The following is a 19,746-nucleotide window of genomic DNA, read 5'->3' on the forward strand; positions in this document are numbered from 1 at the left end:
AACACACAAATAACAGCAAAGACTCTAATTTATTACCCTACTAGCCACAAAACCAATTAACTAAAATCAAAATCAGTATCGTTGGATATTTTACTGCTGTTTTGTTTAGTGCTTTGCTCAGTATCCGTGTCCAAGATTTCCAGTACTTTATCCACCTTTTCCTTTTCCTCTTCCACTTTTTCTTCCTCCAACAACTCACTAATTCCTACTTTTTCAGGTTCAACAACAGCTGCTTCCTCTTTAGGTTCTTCTTGAGCCACTTCTCCATAATACTCCGCTTGACCCTCGTATTCATACATTATCTGCTGGCCATTACCACCATATTGACCATCAGTGGCATACGTTTCCTCCTGACTAAAACACGCTTGACCATTATGGTCATAAATCATAACCATCTGCCCGTTTTGGTCATACTGAGGAACAATATGACCATTCTCGTCGTACTGGGGCTCCACCACTTGCCCATGCTGATCGTAAAAGATCATTTGGCCGTACTCATCGTAACCAGGCAGCTCGCTCTGATTGGGATCGTACGTTTGATGAGGATCTTCAACATACTGCTGAGGACTCTCTTCAGGGTACAAAGGCTCCGGAGTTTGATCGTAAGGAACTTCTTGTACATACGTCACCTCTGGTGAACCTTGAAAGATTTCTTGGCTCCCCTGGCGTTCCATGTCCGGAGGAACTTGTTGATATGTTTCCTGACTTCCTTGGGGCATTTGACTGAGCACCACAGCGGTCTGTCGCTGGTTCTGCACCACGTATCTTACGAACTTTCGGAAGTTTTGTCTGATTCGGTTGTTTTGTGGAACGTATTGGACCGGCTGGATGTTTTGGTACTGCTGGTACTGGCTTGATGGGTAAGCTGTTGGCTGAGCGTATTGGGGGTTACCGTATTGGTCCACCCAAGCGTTTTGCTCTAGGTATGACTGTTGGTGCACTTGTTGGTACTGTGGTTGTTCTGAGTGATACTGAGGACTTTGTTGTTGGGTTTGTTGTGGCGCCATCGCTTCTTCTTGAGCAGTTTGTTGCGCCACTGGTTCTTCCTGAGTAGCTTGGTGCGCCACTGGTGGTTCTTCTTCTCGCTGGTTTTCTTGGGCCACCACTTCTTTAATAGATAATTCCTCTGGTTGGTTTACCTGCTCTTGAAGAACAGAAGCAGTTTCTTTAGCCTCTTCTTCTTCAACAATTTTCTGCTTATTATCCTCCATTGTCTCAATAGACAATAATGGCTCCTCTGACTTCTGAGGTTCAACATCAACATTTGTCTCCTTTTCACTCTCAGCTGCTGGCGCACTCTCTTCTGTTGCCTCCTTACTAAGTAACTCTTTAGGTTTTAGAAGTTCTGCCTCACTAGACTCCTTGGAACTGTTTAAATCAACCCTCTCCTTCTCCATCTCCTTAAGTTTCTTACCCAAATCAGCTTCTTTACGGTAATACCTTGAATAAATGGAGTCCATAATGTCTTCAGCTATTGCTGTGGCATCATTGGTTGTAGAAACTTGATTTGCCAATACTCTTTTCCCACTTTCCTGCTCGATGGTATCGCGACACTTCTGTGACGATACCGTTTGCAAATAACGATCCAGAATTTCCATTTTTTCTTCACAATGCTTCTTTGAAGCATCAGGCTCTTTATATTCTTCCCTGAATAGAGTTTTTTGTGGTTCCTCTTTTACAAAAGATCTTTCCCTTGTTACATTGGTGGGTTGGGCAATCCTTGATAGGAATTGTTGGTACTGTCGCCTAAGCATGTTGATCCGCTCCGTTTTAGCCGAAAGCATGGATATTCTGGTTTCGATCCTCTCGAGGTTTCTTATGATTCTTTCGTTACGTTCTTGGCGTTTTTTGTCCTCTTCTAGAAAGCGTTTGTATTGAGCGCGAAGTTTCTTGTAATGCGCCTGCTCCCTGCAAAAGCATAGAGATGAAAATAGTTCTACATTAAATTCTATTGAAATTTGAGGGGTTGTGACGAGATATGCAAAGTTCAGATTCAGTATTGTTGTCTTTCGTAGGTTATGGGGTAAAAACTATTTGATATAGCGAGAACGGTTTTCCTTTTTTGTTTTAATTTTTCGAAATCTATCTATTAACGCGAGTTTTACTGGTGTCACTTGAAATGTCAAAAAAGTGTAAACCGTTCTTTTGTAAAAGTGTTTGTGAAATTTGTGAAAGTGTAAACGAATAACATGGGTGCTATAGCATTTGAAAGTAAAAAGAAATACAATTTTTAACTTTTTCTATCTTGGCAAGTTTTAAAGCAAAGTATGGAATCTGACACATCAGATTTCTTAGAATTTCACGTAGAATCTAAAAATGCTATAATATATAGAGGATCCCGTATGAAATAACCAAGTTGACATCTGCTTCTGGTATAACCAGTAAAAGAGGTGATGCGCCGGCGTAGATAAGTACAACGTTCGGTCACCTCGGTCCGTAAATTTCATTAATTTATGTCCTATTAATGTAAAAATAAGTAGTTACAAGTGTTTAAGGTGTTATTTTAAGTAGTTCCAGCCATGGGGAGAAATAAAGTTAATTCGTCAAACGCCCAAGAAAGTCAAAATCCCGAAATCCAAAAGTTGAATGAACGAGTAGAGCAAATGGCGTCCCAGTTTAAAACCGAATTTGACAGCTTTAAGAAGAATCTAAAAGCAAGAACCACATCGACATCCACTTCAAAGGATAACTCTCATTTGGAGGATATTGCTGAGTTATCAGTAAGATTTTCTACCTTTGAAAAAACTGTATTAGAAAACATAAATAATATCCGTCAAAACATTACGCAATTAAACCTTCAAGTGTCAAAACACAGTACGGCAACCAATAGAAACACCGTATTAGTTCACGGCATTGAAGAAAATTCAAATGACGATCTGTACGACGGTAATATTGATCTCATTTCTACAAAAATAAATATTCCGGTACGCAAATATGATATAAATTTTTGTCACCGGCTGGGCAGTAAAGATCAACAGCTGGCCTTAAAACCTAGGCCAGTTGTGGTCTCATTTTGCCAGAGATGGTTGCGCGATAAAATTTTCTACAGTAAACGGTCGTTGAAGGGGACAAAAGTCATGTTATCCGAGCTGCTTACGGTTTCCCAGCATAGTTTGTTAAAAAAAGTTCAAGTTCAATATAAAAACTCCTGCTGGACCAAAGGGGGGCAAGTGTTTGTTGTGCATAAAGGTGTTAAAGTGCTAATAAATTCTGAAGTCAAACTGGGTGAACTTACAAGGAAGAACAACAACAATCAGGACCCGAGTAATTACTAATGTAAGTGTTTTTATTTTTAAGTTGGGTTCAAAGTGTAAATGTGTTGAATTGATCAAAGAAAGTTAACGACTTGAATATGGTGTTTTTTTTTCCGGTTTATTGTGATTTTCTTTTTTTAGTTTTTGTTTTAATTTTTTTTTCAGTTCATGTATCTTGCATTTTTTATGTTGTTTATATCAGGAAACTCCATATTATATTATTTTCCTTTCAAAATGCTTTTCAAAAAACTTACGCTCTCTGTGTATCATTTATTTTTTGGGTTATTAGTTATTTAGTTTGTAGTATTAAGATTCTCAATCTTCGGTATTTGAGTCTATACAGATGGGAAGGACAAGGCCTATATTGTATATCTTTTTTACTCTCACACTCTATTAAAATTATAATAATATAATGATTAAAGCTTATGAACTTTTGTCTTTCATATCCAGTTTTTCTAATCACAGTTATGTGTATAAGTTTAGTGTGTATATTTATATAACACTGATTAATTATCATTATTTTCATCTTAAATAAAATTATAAATTAGTTTGGTTAAAAAATAACTTCTGGTTCTAAGTTACGACACAAGACCCAATGTGGTCATTTCATTTATTAATTTTTTTTTGATGTATTTAAATCTCAAGGATGTAATCTTATATCTTGTGAATATTATTTAAATAGGCCAAGGTGCACCTATGCAATAATGTTTAGTCAAAGCATAGTGAGTGCTGCTGTTGTGATATGCGTTTTGTTTCAATTAAATTTATGTTTTGAGAATGTATGGTTGATAGTTTGTATTAAATATTTGTCAGTTTTAGTGTCATGGCGAAGGGGGTGGGTGGATGTGCGTGGGTCAGGTTATTTTTTATGGGGTGATGGCGGTTAATACAGCAATACGAGCGGTTAATCAGCAAGATAATTTGATTAATCAAGATTATAAAAGGGTAGGTATGAATTTTACTGTTGCACATTCTAATATTCGATCGATGAATACCGGATTTGACGAATTTTCAAATTACGTGTTTGATTACGACTTTGACATTTTGGGACTGTCAGAAACGTGGTTAACTCCTGAGCATGATAGCAGTAGCTTCGAAATTCCTGGATACAAACTTATTAGGAGAGATCGAGTAGGAAGGGGTGGAGGCGTAGGGATATACATTAAAAACAAATATAAAAATGAAAATATATATTTTAATGTAATTTCAGCTGATTTTGAATATGCTAGCAATAAACTTAATATAAATAAAAGATCAATTCTGTTTACAACTGTATATCGTCCGCCTTCATCTAATGCGGATCATTTTATTGATTGGTTAGAGAAAATATGTAGCTTATCCTTGCCATTTTACGATCAGGTTATCTTTGTTGGAGATATTAACATTGACTTTTTAAAACAACATTCACCGAAAAAAAAACTTGAAAGACTCTTAGAAATTTTTAACCTAAAACAGGTTATTACAGAACCTACTCGAATAAATTTTGCTGCAAATAGTTTCAGCCTCATCATGTTATTATAACAAACCAATCATCAATCAAAAAAATCAGGTTCAGTAAGTATTTCGCCAGACATTTCAGACCATAATATGGTATATACTGTTTTGGATTTTGCCAAGGGACGTGATACTGTTAAATACATCCAGTATAGAAATTATAATAATATAAATCGGGATCAGTTTAACTTAGACGCAGAACAGCTACCATGGGATAATATATATTATACACAAGATATAGATAAAAAGATTGACATATTTAATAGGAATATATTATTTTTAATAAATAAACATGCTCCGCTATTATCCAAAAAGGTAAAAGAAAAACCGTTTACGCCGTGGATTACAAATAATATTAAATTTTTTATGAAAGAAAGAGATAAGGCTCATCAGTGGCGGCTCGTGGGTCAATCTTCAGGGGGGTCATTTTGGTTTGAAAACTTATAGTTTACTCTAATAAAAAAAAAACAAATCAAGCTATTAATTTTTTAAAGTATTTGAAAGATCTTTTAGCATTTATATTTTAGATAAAAAATACAGACTGGGATAAAACTCAATAATATTTACCGAGATTTTTGGAATGCTTTTGACAAGCGTTTTCTCGATGCTCAACATAGACAAGGCACTAAGTCTAGATTGTCTTATCGTATTACGCAGGAATGTTTTTAGTCTTTTAGTAGTAAAAGTAGAAAAACATCTCTCACTTTCCACGGTTGTCATAGCGAGTGTGCAAAAAATTATTAATAATTTCACTGCTTCAGAAAATGTTTCTGACAAATTCATGTTAATAAAAAACTGAAGTATGGCTACTACACCGGCACTATTGCGAAAATCCTCACGACAATATATGACTTCAAGTTCCGATTTTAGTTTGGAAATATTTACTGTGGGATAATGATCCTTCATTATATTTAAAATATTTTGCGGAAAGTTGGTAGTGTATGCTTTAAATTTCTCTGTGTAGAATAACTGTAAAATCATGAGATGATCATTGAAATCAAACCTGTGATTTATTTCAGATATAATAATTTCACAAATTTCCAGTGTAGTTCGTCGCTTTGGATCCTCTGTAGCTGTAGTACTTTTTCTTTTTTTTTTGCTGTTCATGTGCTTGGTTCTTCTGATTCCAATATAGTATTTCTAATTATTTGAATATTGTTGTTAAAAGACAGTATATAATTTTTAACAGATATGACATCAATATCTCGCATTTGTAATTGTTTAAACAATATATCAACATGGGGCATTATTTTATGGAAAAAATTAAACTAAAATAAAAAAAGCTCATCTTCCAAATGTCTTTTTAAACCAGTTGCTTGATTTATATTGTTACCATCTTGCTCCTCATCAATAATTGCCTCTAAGCAAGATTTTAAATCATCTTTATAAGTGTATACAATTTCAACACATTTTGTATTGAAAGCCCATCGAGTGGGTGCAGCTTTAGGTAGCCTTACTTTAACCACTCTATCCAGAAGAACCATCGTACGTTTTGGAGATCGGTCGAAAAAGGACGAAAATGCGTGTAAATTTGCAAAAAATATTTTTATACGTTTATGTTGACTCGCCGCTTTTTGCAGGATAAGATTAAGTTGATGGGCATAGCAGTGAATAAAGTGTGCATTTGGGTATATTTCTTTAATTTTTGTTTGTACTCCTCCCAGTTTACCGCTCATGACTGATGCACCATCGTAACTTTGGGCAATCAATTTTTCAGGTGCTTCATTAATTTTTAATAATTGAAGTTCTTCCAATATTACATTAGTTAAATGCTGTGGTACTTGGTGGGTTAACAAATTTCTAAAATCTTTCATGTACAATACCAGTTAATACATATCGTAATATGACAATCATCTGCGTTTTATTGGAGCCTGTCTGTGGTCTCATCTACTTGAATTGCCACAAAATTTGTCTGGCCAATCTCCTTAATTATATGAGTATGTATGTACAATGGCTAACATTGATTCTAAAATATCGTTCTGAATTGTTTTTGATGTTGCTTTAAATACTGTACTTTTTTCAATATATTCCTTAAACATTAAATCCAGTTCAGAAACAAAATCGATAAGGCCCAGAAAAATTCCAGGATTATTGGAGCTGTTACTTTCGTCATGACCGCGCAATGCAATTTCGAAAACTCCGCAAAATTTTACACAGACGATTACTTTGTTTAAAATACAGTAACTAACTAAAACATAACATTCATCCAGTCGGGCCGTCGACTACGTTAGCGATATAGGACTGAAAGGTGACTCTCACTCCCGCTCACGAAATGCGAATCTGTCCTCTTTGTTCTATTTTACATGCATTTCTCCATAAGCCATAAGAACTGTATAGGGACAATTTAAAATACGGCCCAGCCACGGGCTTGTGTGATGAGCGCGAGGCGCGACGTTAGTAATATATTTATTTGTTTTGCTATTATATTTGTTTTGCCAATGCAGACTGCTTAGAGAATTTTATAATTCACAGTCAAGTTTTAGATAAAAGATATTTTTAATAAAATTGGTATTTTTATGAGATTATTTTAGGGGGGTCATTGACCAATTGACCCTAAGAAGGAGCCGCCATTGAGGCTCATCGTAGATATTTGAAACAAAAAACTGAAGCACACCTCCAGTACTATAGGCAATTAAGGAATTTCACTAAGCATGCTGTTGCGAGGGAAAAAATCACCTATTTCAACACAATGTCACAAAAGCATGGAAGAGAATTTTGGAATGCTGCAAGAAAATTAAACCTTGGCTGTAAGAGGAATTCTGGCTTACCAGACAAGTTTTTAAATGCTACTGCTCTTAGGAACTATTTTTCAGGTTTAAATACTACAGCTGATACAACTTCAAATGAAAAACTTAATTTTTATAAAGCTAATAGGTATTTTAACACAAGGTCTTACCTAAATTTTACACAATTGGATGAGCCAACATTAATTAAAATCATTAAAACAATACACTGTAACGCAATAGGTGAAGACTCCATAGGCTTAAAAGATCTAGAAATGTGCCTACCATATCTTACAAAACCATTATTAAATATTTTAAATAGCTGCTTATTACAAAATTTTTATCCTACAATTTGGAAAAAAGCTATTTTGAAACCTCTAGCAAAGGTGGCTGATCCAAAAGGGTTTAAAGACCTCAGACCCATTAGTATACTGCCTCTGGTTTCTAAAATTTTAGAAAGGTTTGTGCACCAACAAATATGCAGCTTTATCGATTTTTACAATATCATCCCGGACTGCCAATCGGGTTTTAGAAAGAACTTTAGCACTACCACGAGTCTAGTACACCTTCTTAATAACTGTAGGATAAATGAGGAAAAAAAGGATATAACATGTCTTGGATTATTGGATTTTAGTAGAGCTTTCGATACTTTAAACCACGAAATGTTATTAGCAAAGCTTTATTATTTTGGTTTTTCGAATAACGCGATTGATTTCTTTAAGTCATATCTTAATAATAGAGTGAATTGCGTAGTAATCAACAAGGCTTCTACAACTGAAAAATCAAGTTATTATCCTGTATCTACCGGTGTTCCCCAGGGTTCTATTTTGGGGCCGTTGCTTTTTTCATTGTATGTTGCAGATATGAAATCCTGCATAAAGTACGCAATGTTACAACAATATGCTGACGATTCCCAGCTGTATACTTCATTTTCACGTGAAACTCTACCCATAATAGAAGAACAATTTAATAAGGATTTAGAAAATATAGATAACTTTTCGTGCGACCATAATTTGAAATTAAATTCGCCTAAATCATGTATAATTTTTCTGGGTTGTGGAAAGAACGCCCTTAATGTAGCAACAACTTTAAATGCAAAAATTCGTAATGAGCAGCTACCAGTAAGTAGTACGAGAGGTCAAAAACTTAGGAGTATACATTGATAGCGGTATTTCATTTCAAACACATATAAAGAATAAGCTCAAAATTGCATACATGCGCTTAAGAAAACTTTACGGCTTAAAAAATCATTTACCTCCTAAAACTAAATATTTTTTATGTAACGCACTTGTTTTATCCTTATTTGATTATTGTGATGTGGTATATTCGGATTCATTGACTGAAGACTCCGCTTACTCAATACAAAAACTTCAGAATTGTTGTATGCGTTTTTCCTACAAAATTCCATTTAGAAGTCACATTTCTCCTTATTTAAACAATAACTTAATTCTAAATATGAAAAATCGTAGAAAATATCATATGTGTATAAAGTTATAAAAACTAGGGAGCCATTATATTTAGCTAAAATTTTACAAATTTTCTTCATGAGCATAACACTAGATTTATAAATTTATTTAGAATACCACAACATAGAACAGCAAATTTTCAAAAATCTTTTGTTTTTGTCGCCTCTCAACTTTGGAATAGACTTCCGGCTAATTGCAAAAGTTTTCCGTTTACTGCATTTAAAAAATATATTCGTAATAAACTGCTTGATTCTCAAAAAAACAATACTTAATCTACAATAAAAATTAAAAGAGCTGAGCCGCTCGATCTTCTATTGCTGTCTACTCATTATTGTTATAAATATTAATTAATTTACCTTTCCTGCATATCCAGAACCCCCGCCTGCTTCGCCTTACTTAAATACCTAAATATGATACTCAACGCATGCATGTCTCGATTAATTAAGAAAATCTTTTTTTTTTTACTTTTTACTTTTAAGGTTTTTGAAGGGCTATGCCACACAGGTTCTATCTTATGATGAACCTGTGTAGACGGTTCTCTATATGCGAGGCATGGTTCTATTTATCATGTATATGGTAGGTTGTACAACATAAGTATATTATTATGCTACAATTTTGTATATGATTATTTATTTACCTTCATGATGAATAAATTTGTTCTGAATTTGAATTTGAATTTGAATAACCGGAAGTGCCAATAATTTAAAAATACTATTTGTATATCAAGAAAATAATTTCAAACAATTTTTGTAACGTAAGTAATACAGTTGATCAATATATTTTTAGTTTAAAGGGCACTTCCGCTTAAGCCGGAAGTAAAAAATGACAACTTTGTTGTTGTTTTGTTTCGCATTTGAATTCAACGTAAAAATCTAAGACATTTGAGGGGTCGCATGACATACTTTGGTAGAACGGTTACCGAGATATACGAAGTTAAAAAGTCGACTTTTCTTGTCTTTCAGAGCTTACGTCGTACAAGCTATTTGATATAACGAAAAATCGTTTTCATATTTCGTTCTTAGTTTTTTATTAACGTGGGTCTTACTTATGTCACTAGAAATATCAAAATAGTAATTATCTGTCAAACCTCAAAATTACGATTATGAGTGAAATGTCAAAAATATTAAGGTTAATGTCAATGAATAGAATTTCGCGTAAAATCTAAAAATGTTATAATATGTCAACCGCTTCCGGTATAACGGGAAGTGAAAAATGAAAATTACTTAAATATATTATTTTTACTAGAAAAATAATAATAATAGGCAATTTTTGAGTTACTGAGTTACATACTTGATATGAGGCGTATAGAATCAAACCCCGCTAACTCCAAAATGCAAAATTTTACAGGAATTGAGAAAAACCGTTAGCTAGATTATTTTTTGATATTTGATTGCCAAATATTTTTAATTTAAATTTTCTATATAAAAATATCTAAGTATTGGTAAAAAATCCACCATGGCTCTAAGTTTTAGGCTAAATATTTAGGTTTTTGTTTGGAGTTAGCGGCTTTTGATTGTGAAAAATGGATATAGCGGGTTTTGAATCTGATTCAGGGTCCGAAATACGCAGCAAATAGGTAGAGCTTCTTTAGTTACTTTTTTAACTTACTTCACTATAAAAATAAAAACGTAGTATGTCTTAAATCATGTTTATTTTAATTAACAGAAATTATAATTCTATAAATTTTAACGGAAACATTTTGAATAAAACACAAATTCTTTTAGAACACATTTTTTAAATAGACAGAGATCCCAGCTCTTCAACTGGCTCGCACTGCAAATCTGGAAGCTCTTCATTAGCATCAGCTTGATCTGGTTGGCGAAGTTCAATATTTACGAAAAAATCAAAATCCTCGTTAAGCCTCCAGTTTTCGCCATAGTGTGATTCTAATAATTTACTTACTGCTATAATTTTATCTTGTTTGACAGGAACGTTCACAGGAAGTTGTTGAGGATTCATTGATTTGATTTGCTTTGATTTTTCTTCGTAACACTTCTAGGATTGCCTAATTCAGTTCTGTAGTTTACTTCACCTTGAACTTTCGTAATTCGATTTTTGTCAAAAGTTATTTTAAACCGTTTCGAAGGATTAAATTTAAAGTGCCATGCTCCAGGTGGCTTTAGTATACGAGGCATGTCCAGAAAGTAAGTGTACTGAGCCTGTCACGGCGGTAGGGAATTGTTTTTCCACATGTTGGCTGCACTGCCGCATAGCGTGATTTCTCCCCTCCACAACAAGCCCGCTTCGAGGTCAGTACCATAGATAAACAGTTTATAGGGGTTAATAGAATGGAAACTTCCATATAAACGAACGTGCCAACAAAATTAGGACGAGACTAGCGGCATCTCTCGAGAGTGAAAAAAGTAAAAGCATATGAACGCGTGTGAACAGTAGAAACCTCCTTAAAATTAAAGCTTCAACTGTTTAACTACTATTTCAATTTTTCGATACTAGATGACGCACGACACCCATATTGGCGAGATTTTTAATAGATTGATATCTTTTACAAAAATGATATTACATTACATAAATAAAACGAAAATTATATTTTCCCAAATACATACTTTATTGCTTAAAAAATACAACATAATATTTATACATAAATATAGGTATCAACAAGTAAATGGTAGTAGAGAGCGCTCTTAGGTTTTCGTTCATGATAAAGCCATTTTAATTTTTTTGCAAAACATTTTTATAAAAAATAATAATTATGTTCCTAGCAAGTAAAATACATGTAATATTATGTATGAACAAAATTTTGCAAAATTAGATACTGCAAGCAACAAAAATTTTTTTAAAAGCAAAAATCAAAACCATATATTATAATAAGTATAGTTGCCTCCATCGATATTTTATTTTGGTCACCTGTTAAAAAACTTGTAAAACAATGCGAATTATCTACTATAACATTGTTTGACAAGTGGAAAACTGGTTTTTTGACAAGTGAACAAAATAAAATATCGATGGCGGCAACTATACATATTAGTTTTTAGATTAGGCAAAACCAGAGAAGTCTACATGGATTGATAGAGATAAAAAAACCTAGTACATACTTACAAAATAGACAAGTTACAAATAAAACAGATATTATGTACATAAATATACAGGGTGTCTCGGAAAATGTGGCAAATCTCTCGAATTCAGGTAAAAAAAAACCAAAAAAAAAAATTGAACTTTCTTATAAAAAGAATTCCCATAGGCCCTCCCTACGAAGATGGGGCCCCTTGAAATCGGTTTTTTAATTATTAATTTAAATTTGTAATATTTTTTAAGAGTTTTTCTCATGCCTTTTCTTTTCCTAGTTCACTTTAATTTTTTACAAATATGTTAGATTATAATAGCGTCATTACAATTAAAATGAAAAAAAAAAACGTTCACTAAATCAAAGCCTCCATGGCAGAGGTAGGGACTTATTTTTTTACTTTCTGCCACTTTTTTATGTTTAATTTATTAGGCATTTTTTTTTTTAAATATTAAATAAATTTTTTAAAAAGATATTTTTATAATATTTAACAATCTGTCTTGCAATGTAAAATAAACCTTTCTTTTTAATATTAAATAAATATTTTTGTGCTATCAGGGATAGTAAAAGCATTTGCTTGTCTTTATTTACGTGACCCAATGGCTTTCCTTCGCAACTTAGTGATATTTTAAATTTTAAAAATTTTTGAAGCAGTTTTTGGGACTTTCCTTAAATCTACACCTTTAATTATCCTATTTAATTGTTTAGAATAATTGAATAATTTAAATTTTATCAAATACTTAAAAATGTTATTTTTAATTTCTTCATCATATAAACAGTCAGTCAGACAGATCCTACTATTTAAAGTTTTCAATGTGTAAGGTACTTGTTTTTTTCTATGAAAATCTCTATTGAAAATATATTTTATTAAAGCTATAGCATTTTTTATTTTATCCAAAAATTCAGAATTAACATACTTACAGACAACCCCCTGTATGCAAATTTTGAGCTCTCTAATGTACACGGTGTTTTAATGAAATTTCCATAAATTTAATAAAAAGTTGTTGATTTGATCCATATATCGGACCACCCTGTATAAGGTATTGATATTTTTGAACTTAAAATTATTATATTGTTACAGGGTGATTCGATATAGGGGTCTAATTATTGATTTTGATAAAAATTTATGAAAATTTTATTAAAACATCCCTGTATAGTAAAGAGCTAAAAACTCGTATAGGGATGTTTCAGTGATTCTGATTAAGATTCCATTAGAATTTTTGAATCGGTTAAAAAACAAAAATTTTACAGGGGTGGGGATACTTTAGGGTGGACACACTGTAGATAGGTAATAAAATATTCATGAAAATCAATATTTTTATATATGTATTGTGAAAGAAAAATAAAAAGTACATAATTGAGAATTACAATAAATTTCATTTCATTTTGCTTTAATTATTATACCTTTAAAAATAATATGATACTGTAGGTATTATAATATAAGAAAATTATTATAATAAAAGAAAATTAATTCATAAAAGAAATTGATCCTAAGAATTTAAGAGGTACCTATCTAATTTACCCAAATTTTTGTTTGTACCTGATTATTTTTAACTGAAATAAGAGAATTCCCAGTCACCCAGGCCATCTATAATCCTTATAGGATTATAGGAATAATTATGAAATAATTTGCATTCAAGGTACCTAGGAAATTATTGGATTCTTTTTCTACTTTTAGACTGAAATTTGGTGATAAATTTCTATTACCTACATATAAATATATAAAATGCACTTACAGATAAAAATATTGCATTTTTTATTTTGAGTTTTTTTTTAAAGATAGGTATATTTTTTTCCATTTCAAAATTATTTGTTCCATTTTTTTTATTTCTATAAAAAAAATATAATAAATTATAATATACGTAAAACGTTTTAGCATAACAATAAAAAACACAACATTTCAACGAAAAAAAGATAAATCCAAAATACTGATTGTGATGAAAATAGTGATAGGCAATATTTTTGTCTGTGAGTGTATATACTATCTTCTAGCATCTAGAAAAAAATATTAAAATAATGGTTTTTTTTAAATATTATATGTTAAACTGTAATAAAATAAAAAAACGAAAATAAATAAGTAGGTTCTGGTATAATGGCTAAAGAAATTTTTTCATAATTTTTATGTACTTATGAATTTATGTATGTATGAGAAGATTTGGATTTTTGCATTCGAGCAGGGGGCATAGAGTCAACATTTTGGGTCATAAATTGTCTTTATTACCGAAATTCTTTTTGCCATTGTATCTTAGAAACGAAGCACCCAAAATCAAAAAGCATTAAATGACAAAATATTTTCAGAGCAGTGCAGGGAATAACCCCTTTAAAATTTTGCCCCATGTTTAACAAACACCCTGTATTTTATATAGGCAAATTCATAAATGTTAAAATATATTAATTAATACATTTATGGAATGGATATTATATAAAAATAATAAATATGGAAAAAGGAAAAACATTCTACTTACATTTAAATCTCCAATTGCAGTGGCAAATAACAGTACTATAAGTCTTATAAAGTTCTTGAGAAACACTGAGCAAAATTGTCACTAAATAAACTAAACAAACACAAAATGAGGCACAAAAGTAGCGGCGAACTCGAACGTAGCGTAGCAAAATAAACAAAATGTAATGTATGTGAATCACAACCATAGAACCATATCTACGGAGTTTTATATTCGTCATCAGGTAGTAAAGGTACGCGAGGGTTGCCTGACTTCTACCTTCATACTACCGCCATCTAGGGAGATTGAAGAAAGCTTTATATGAATTAATTTTGGTAATCCGAGATCGCAGGGTATGGTCAGTACGTTGAGAACTATAGACGCAGCAACACGTTTAGTGAGAAATGTCAATCCAATCTCCCGCCAAGTGTGAAATACGCGGCGTTATCCGTTATCTCGTTTGGAAGGGATTAACTTCGGTTGAGGTTTGTAATGAGGTACAAACTGCATATGGTGATAAAGCTATGATTCGTACAAGTGTGTTCAAGTGGTGTCGCGAGTTTAAAAATGGTCGTACATCTGTGCATGATGATCAGAGGAGCGGAAGGCCTTCAATTGTGACTAAAGAAATTTTGGAAAAAATCAAAAATGCGATCCGTGACGATCGCAGATTGACCGTGGATGAATTTTCTGCAATGTTTCCACAAATCTCGAGATCTCTGGTACACGAAATCATCACAGAAACCCTCGGATATCGGAAACTGTCGGCGAGGTGGGTCCCAAAACAGCTGACAGACCAACACAAATTGAATAGAGTTGAGGCCGGGCAAGAGTTTTTGAGACGCTACACGCTGCATGGCGATGAATTTCTCCGCTCCATCGTTACTGGAGATGAAACTTGGGTTGCCCACTACACACCAGAAACCAAAAGGCAGTCTGAACAATGGCGTCACACCTCTTCGCTCTCTGCCAAAAAGTTCAAAACGACAATTTCATCCAAGAAAATCATGGCATCCGTGTTTTGGGATTGTCAAGGCATAATTCTTATTGAATATTTGCCTCAAGGGGAGACCATCAACGCTGCAAGATACTGTCAGACCCTAAGAAAATTACGGAGGGCAATTCAGAACAAGAGGAGAGGCATGCTGACAAAGGGAGTCTGCCTGCTGCACGACAATGCCAGACCACACACAGCTAACGCTACGAAAAACCTGTTCGCCTCGTTTAAATGGGATGTCCTGGACCATCCTGCGCAATCCCCTGACCTAGCACCGTCAGATTACTACCTCTTTACCTCCCTGAAGCTGCACATGGGTGGAAAAAAGTTTTCAACCGACCAGGAGGTGAAGGAGGAGGTGGAGAAGTGGACAAAGGGATTGGCGAGAAACTACTTCGAGGAGGGCATCAAAAAACTGATACCCCGGTACACCACCTGCATTGAGAGGAATGGTGACTATGTCGAAAAATAGTTTAGATATGTACTAATGTAAACAGATATTTTTTTTGTTCAAATAAAAAAATTTATAACCTATAAAAATTTAGTACACTTATTTTCTGGACATGCCTCGTATTTTGGGATTCCTTCTTCCAATCCAAAACAGGGACATCGTCACCCATTTTTAATACTGTGGCATATTGTCTTATGTGTTCAATATATTGCTGTGGGGTCGTAATTATCTCTTTTTTTCTTATAGCTTTCTCGATATTTCCAAACACCCTGTCGGGTGGTATAAAACTGTGTCCAACTACAGGAAAAATTATCTCAAGTTTCTTAATATTTGGTGGCGCATAACATTCCAGCCAATTTGAACACATTCCCATCATGGTGGTGTTTTTGTTTTGGCCACCACAACCAGTGGCGAAGCGTGAACTTTTTTTTCGGGTAGACAAATAATAAAAATCGTTAATTAGAAAAAAAATGTGTATTCAATATTATTCACTTTAATGAAATAGAGAATGAAAGCGCATAAAATATTAACTCATAGAGAAAAATTATGTAGTGATATAAAAAAGAAAAAAAAATTACTACTAGCATAAAAAGATAGATAGATAAAAATAAATACTACTTACAAAACAAACACAACATAGGTATAGCCATAACTTATAAATCCATAATATCCATTATTTTAAAATTAATTAAAGACAAATAAAAACACAACTTAAATACAATTGCCAATATCAAACAGTCGTTCATAAATAACCACCAAAAAAAACCTTTTCTATACACCCAAAAATAAAAATACTTATTATTAATTACTATAGCACGCGTCCGCATCAAATGCCAAATGCAGATTGATCAAAAAACAAAACTGAAGATGTATTGCGGCCGACCAGATCAAGCGTGTCCATAAGCAATAACCCTCAACAGCATAATAAAATAGCTGGTCGACTTCGATAGACAAAAGCTCGAATGTCTTTCCCGCGAGTAAATTTTGCATACGTAATAGGCTGAATACTGATACGGCCGGACCTCTGTCACCTGCTTGATGCGTATATGGTTCGATTAGATGCTCCAAATTTCGGAAGACAAATATCAATGTGTCTTCCTGGGGCTCGTATACATTAATTGGGTGTCAGCCCTGCATTTTTATTTTAATTGGTGCGTCAGGCGGGGCTGAGATATTATAGATAGATAGATATAGCGGTTTAGATACTATATCATAATAGTAAGGAGAGCGACTACGTTCTGTGTTAATTTTTTTTAAATTTTAATTCAACAATTACATGAAATAATTACGTAATAAATTAATGACAAATAACTGGATAATTTTGGGTAGACAGTGTCTACCTTGTCTACTCGTACGCTTCGCCACTGACCACAACCATCAGCAAAAAGTCTAATGTGCGTTTTACCCTCCAAATTCATGTTTATGAGCCGATGGAAAACAGCACTAGCAATTTCATTAGAGCTTTTCGGCCGAACAGTTTCATTCCAACAATAACAAAACACGTTTTCTGAAGTTAACGTGGTCTTGGAACTACCACAGACAATAGTAAAATTGTAGAAGTTATATTGCTTTGAAAAATATGCCTGTTGGTCTGGAAGTTTTGGAACTGGCAAATTCTTTTGGCAGTCAAATGATAATGTTATCATTTCAGGCTTTTCTTCCTTTAGTAATGCAAAAAAAGCTCGTGCCTTAAGTTTATGCACTGTTTTTTTAGCCATCAGTGTAGCTTTTCTAGGAGGATCATCTCTCGCCAGCTTTATTTTTTCACTTATCTGAATGCATGTGGAACATACATCAGTCCTCGGAGAACCGAAGCCAATGTTATATTTTGTACAAAATTCACGTCTAAAAAATGATTCTTTAACACTGACATTGTCAAGTGCTGAATTTGAATACATTTGGTACAGTTTTCTGATGTTTAGTTCTGACGGCAAATATACACGACAAGAACTCTTTGACCTGCAATAATGTGAATCCTGACATTTGAAAGATTCCAAAAAGAACTGAATTGTCTCTCGCCTACATCGATATTTCTTGCTTTTATGATCTCCACCCCGGTTTTCATGTGCCATTTGCCCACTTTCAAAATGTCTTTTTAAAACTCCATAAACTCTATCTTTATTAATATCCAGTATACTCAGAAACGCAGGTTTGCAAACTGGAATTATTTTTCCGCTTCTATTCCTTACAAAAAATTTGTAACTTAATTTTCTCACTTGCCTCGAACTATTCTTTGGGCGCTTCCGCTTTGGCAATTGAACGTTGGTATACTTCACAATATAATTATCTTGATCAATTTTTGCAGGAGTAGCATAAAACTTTGAGTGAAAATCAGATATGTCAAATTTGGTTAGAGTGCTGCATCGGAAGCTCTTCGTTGCATGATTACAGCTTGGGACACCCGGTGGTCTTTTAGGCTTGTATCTAAAAATAAGTTGAAAGTGACATATTATTGAGATTACAACGAACCGGCTTTTCATTTTACTTACAAATTATACAAAATTAAACTTATACATTCTTATTTTAACAAATTTTAATGTGCCCCTAATTGTAGTTATTAAAGTAGCAATTAACAATTTTAAAAAATGTCCTAGTTTAGATTTTCGACAAAAAAACGCTTACTTGCAAAAAGATCCTGACTTGAGTATATAAAAATACACTTAGAAACACATTTTTACCAAAATTACACAATAGGACTTACCTCTCAATCTTTTGCTTCTCTGATTTTCGGTTGGATTTGTTTACTAAACATTTTCGGGCTTTGTTCGGTGTACATTTTTGTACGGGTTTATTATACTCATCCATATTTATATTTAAAACTTATTTATAAAAATCACTAAAAGCAATAACTCAGATCCTGCACGATAGAAATCTAAACATCAACTGATGCAATGATACATAAACATGTGCTCGTATCTAATAGAGCAACGTCATTGGTCAAAATGGAGTTGGCGGGATTTGATTGTAACATGTGCAGGGAGTTAGCGGGTTTTGAAAATAAACGCGATGTTTTTGCCATATTTTAGACCTCTTTTAGCGTGTTTTGAAAGTTAAGATTCACACGACCAGATTCATTGGCAAATTAGCTGTGAAATTAAATCAAAATATCATTTTTGGACAAAAGTGGAGTTAGCGGGGTTTGATTCTATACGCCTCATATAATATATTTTTAGGTTAGAGTGCATCTTCGCTTATACCGGAAGTGCCATGTTGTGAAGTTTTGTTTTTTGACATATTTGAATTGTATGTAAAATTCCAAGACATTCTAAAAAGTTTGAGAGATCTTATGCCATATTTTGATAGAGCGGTTGCTGAAATAAACGCTCTATAACATCTGAAAATTCAAAAAAGAGGCCACCTTTAACTCTTTATATCTCGAAAAATTATGAAGTAAAGTATGTCATGTGACCCATCAAATTTCTTAAAATTTCATGAAGAATCTGAATCTATAAAAAAAAGTCAATTTCTGTCAACACTTACTCCTCTTTTGCAACCTGAACCAGATCGTTAAACTTCATTTCCAACAAAAACCGCTGCTCCTCGCTGAAAATAAAATAAAATGTGGGTCAAACTTTCGGCCCGTAACGACTGTACAATACAAACAAACACATGTAGGACGCATATTATAATTATAATAGAATTTACCTTTTTTTTAACTTCTCTTGTAAATCCACAAACTTCTGATAATATTCTTCCAACTTAGTGGTAAATAAAACCTCCATAATTTCAACTTTAAATCAACGTCTTAACCAAACGTTAATGTGACATCTGCGTATGTCAGACGGACGATAATAACGTAACGCGTTGCGGAAATAACGCATTTCAACGTAATAATGCGCAGAGGGTTCGTATGTACCTAAAAAAAAAAACGCGGAAATTAATTACGTAGGGGTTGTTT

The 19,746-nt window shown here is 33.3% G+C and overlaps 2 protein-coding genes across 3 annotated transcripts in view; one reads left to right on the top strand and one right to left on the bottom strand.

The window, feature by feature from the left end:
• Positions 1–19,746, top strand: part of LOC126746816 (uncharacterized) — an 82,497-nt gene that overhangs the window by 23,945 nt on the left and 38,806 nt on the right. The gene's annotated exons all lie outside the window — the stretch shown is intronic.
• LOC126746834 (uncharacterized) lies at positions 11–19,651 on the bottom strand. Its single transcript, XM_050455232.1, has 3 exons — positions 19,494–19,651; positions 19,329–19,391; positions 11–1,908 (listed from the first exon to the last, which is right to left on the bottom strand). Exons 1-3 carry the CDS (start codon positions 19,568–19,570, stop codon positions 57–59), a joined length of 1,992 nt encoding a protein of 663 aa, XP_050311189.1. The 5' UTR covers positions 19,571–19,651; the 3' UTR covers positions 11–56.

The sequence above is a fragment of the Anthonomus grandis genome, chromosome 2 (genome assembly GCF_022605725.1).
Source record: "Anthonomus grandis grandis chromosome 2, icAntGran1.3, whole genome shotgun sequence".
NCBI classification, from domain to species: Eukaryota; Metazoa; Arthropoda; class Insecta; order Coleoptera; family Curculionidae; genus Anthonomus; species Anthonomus grandis.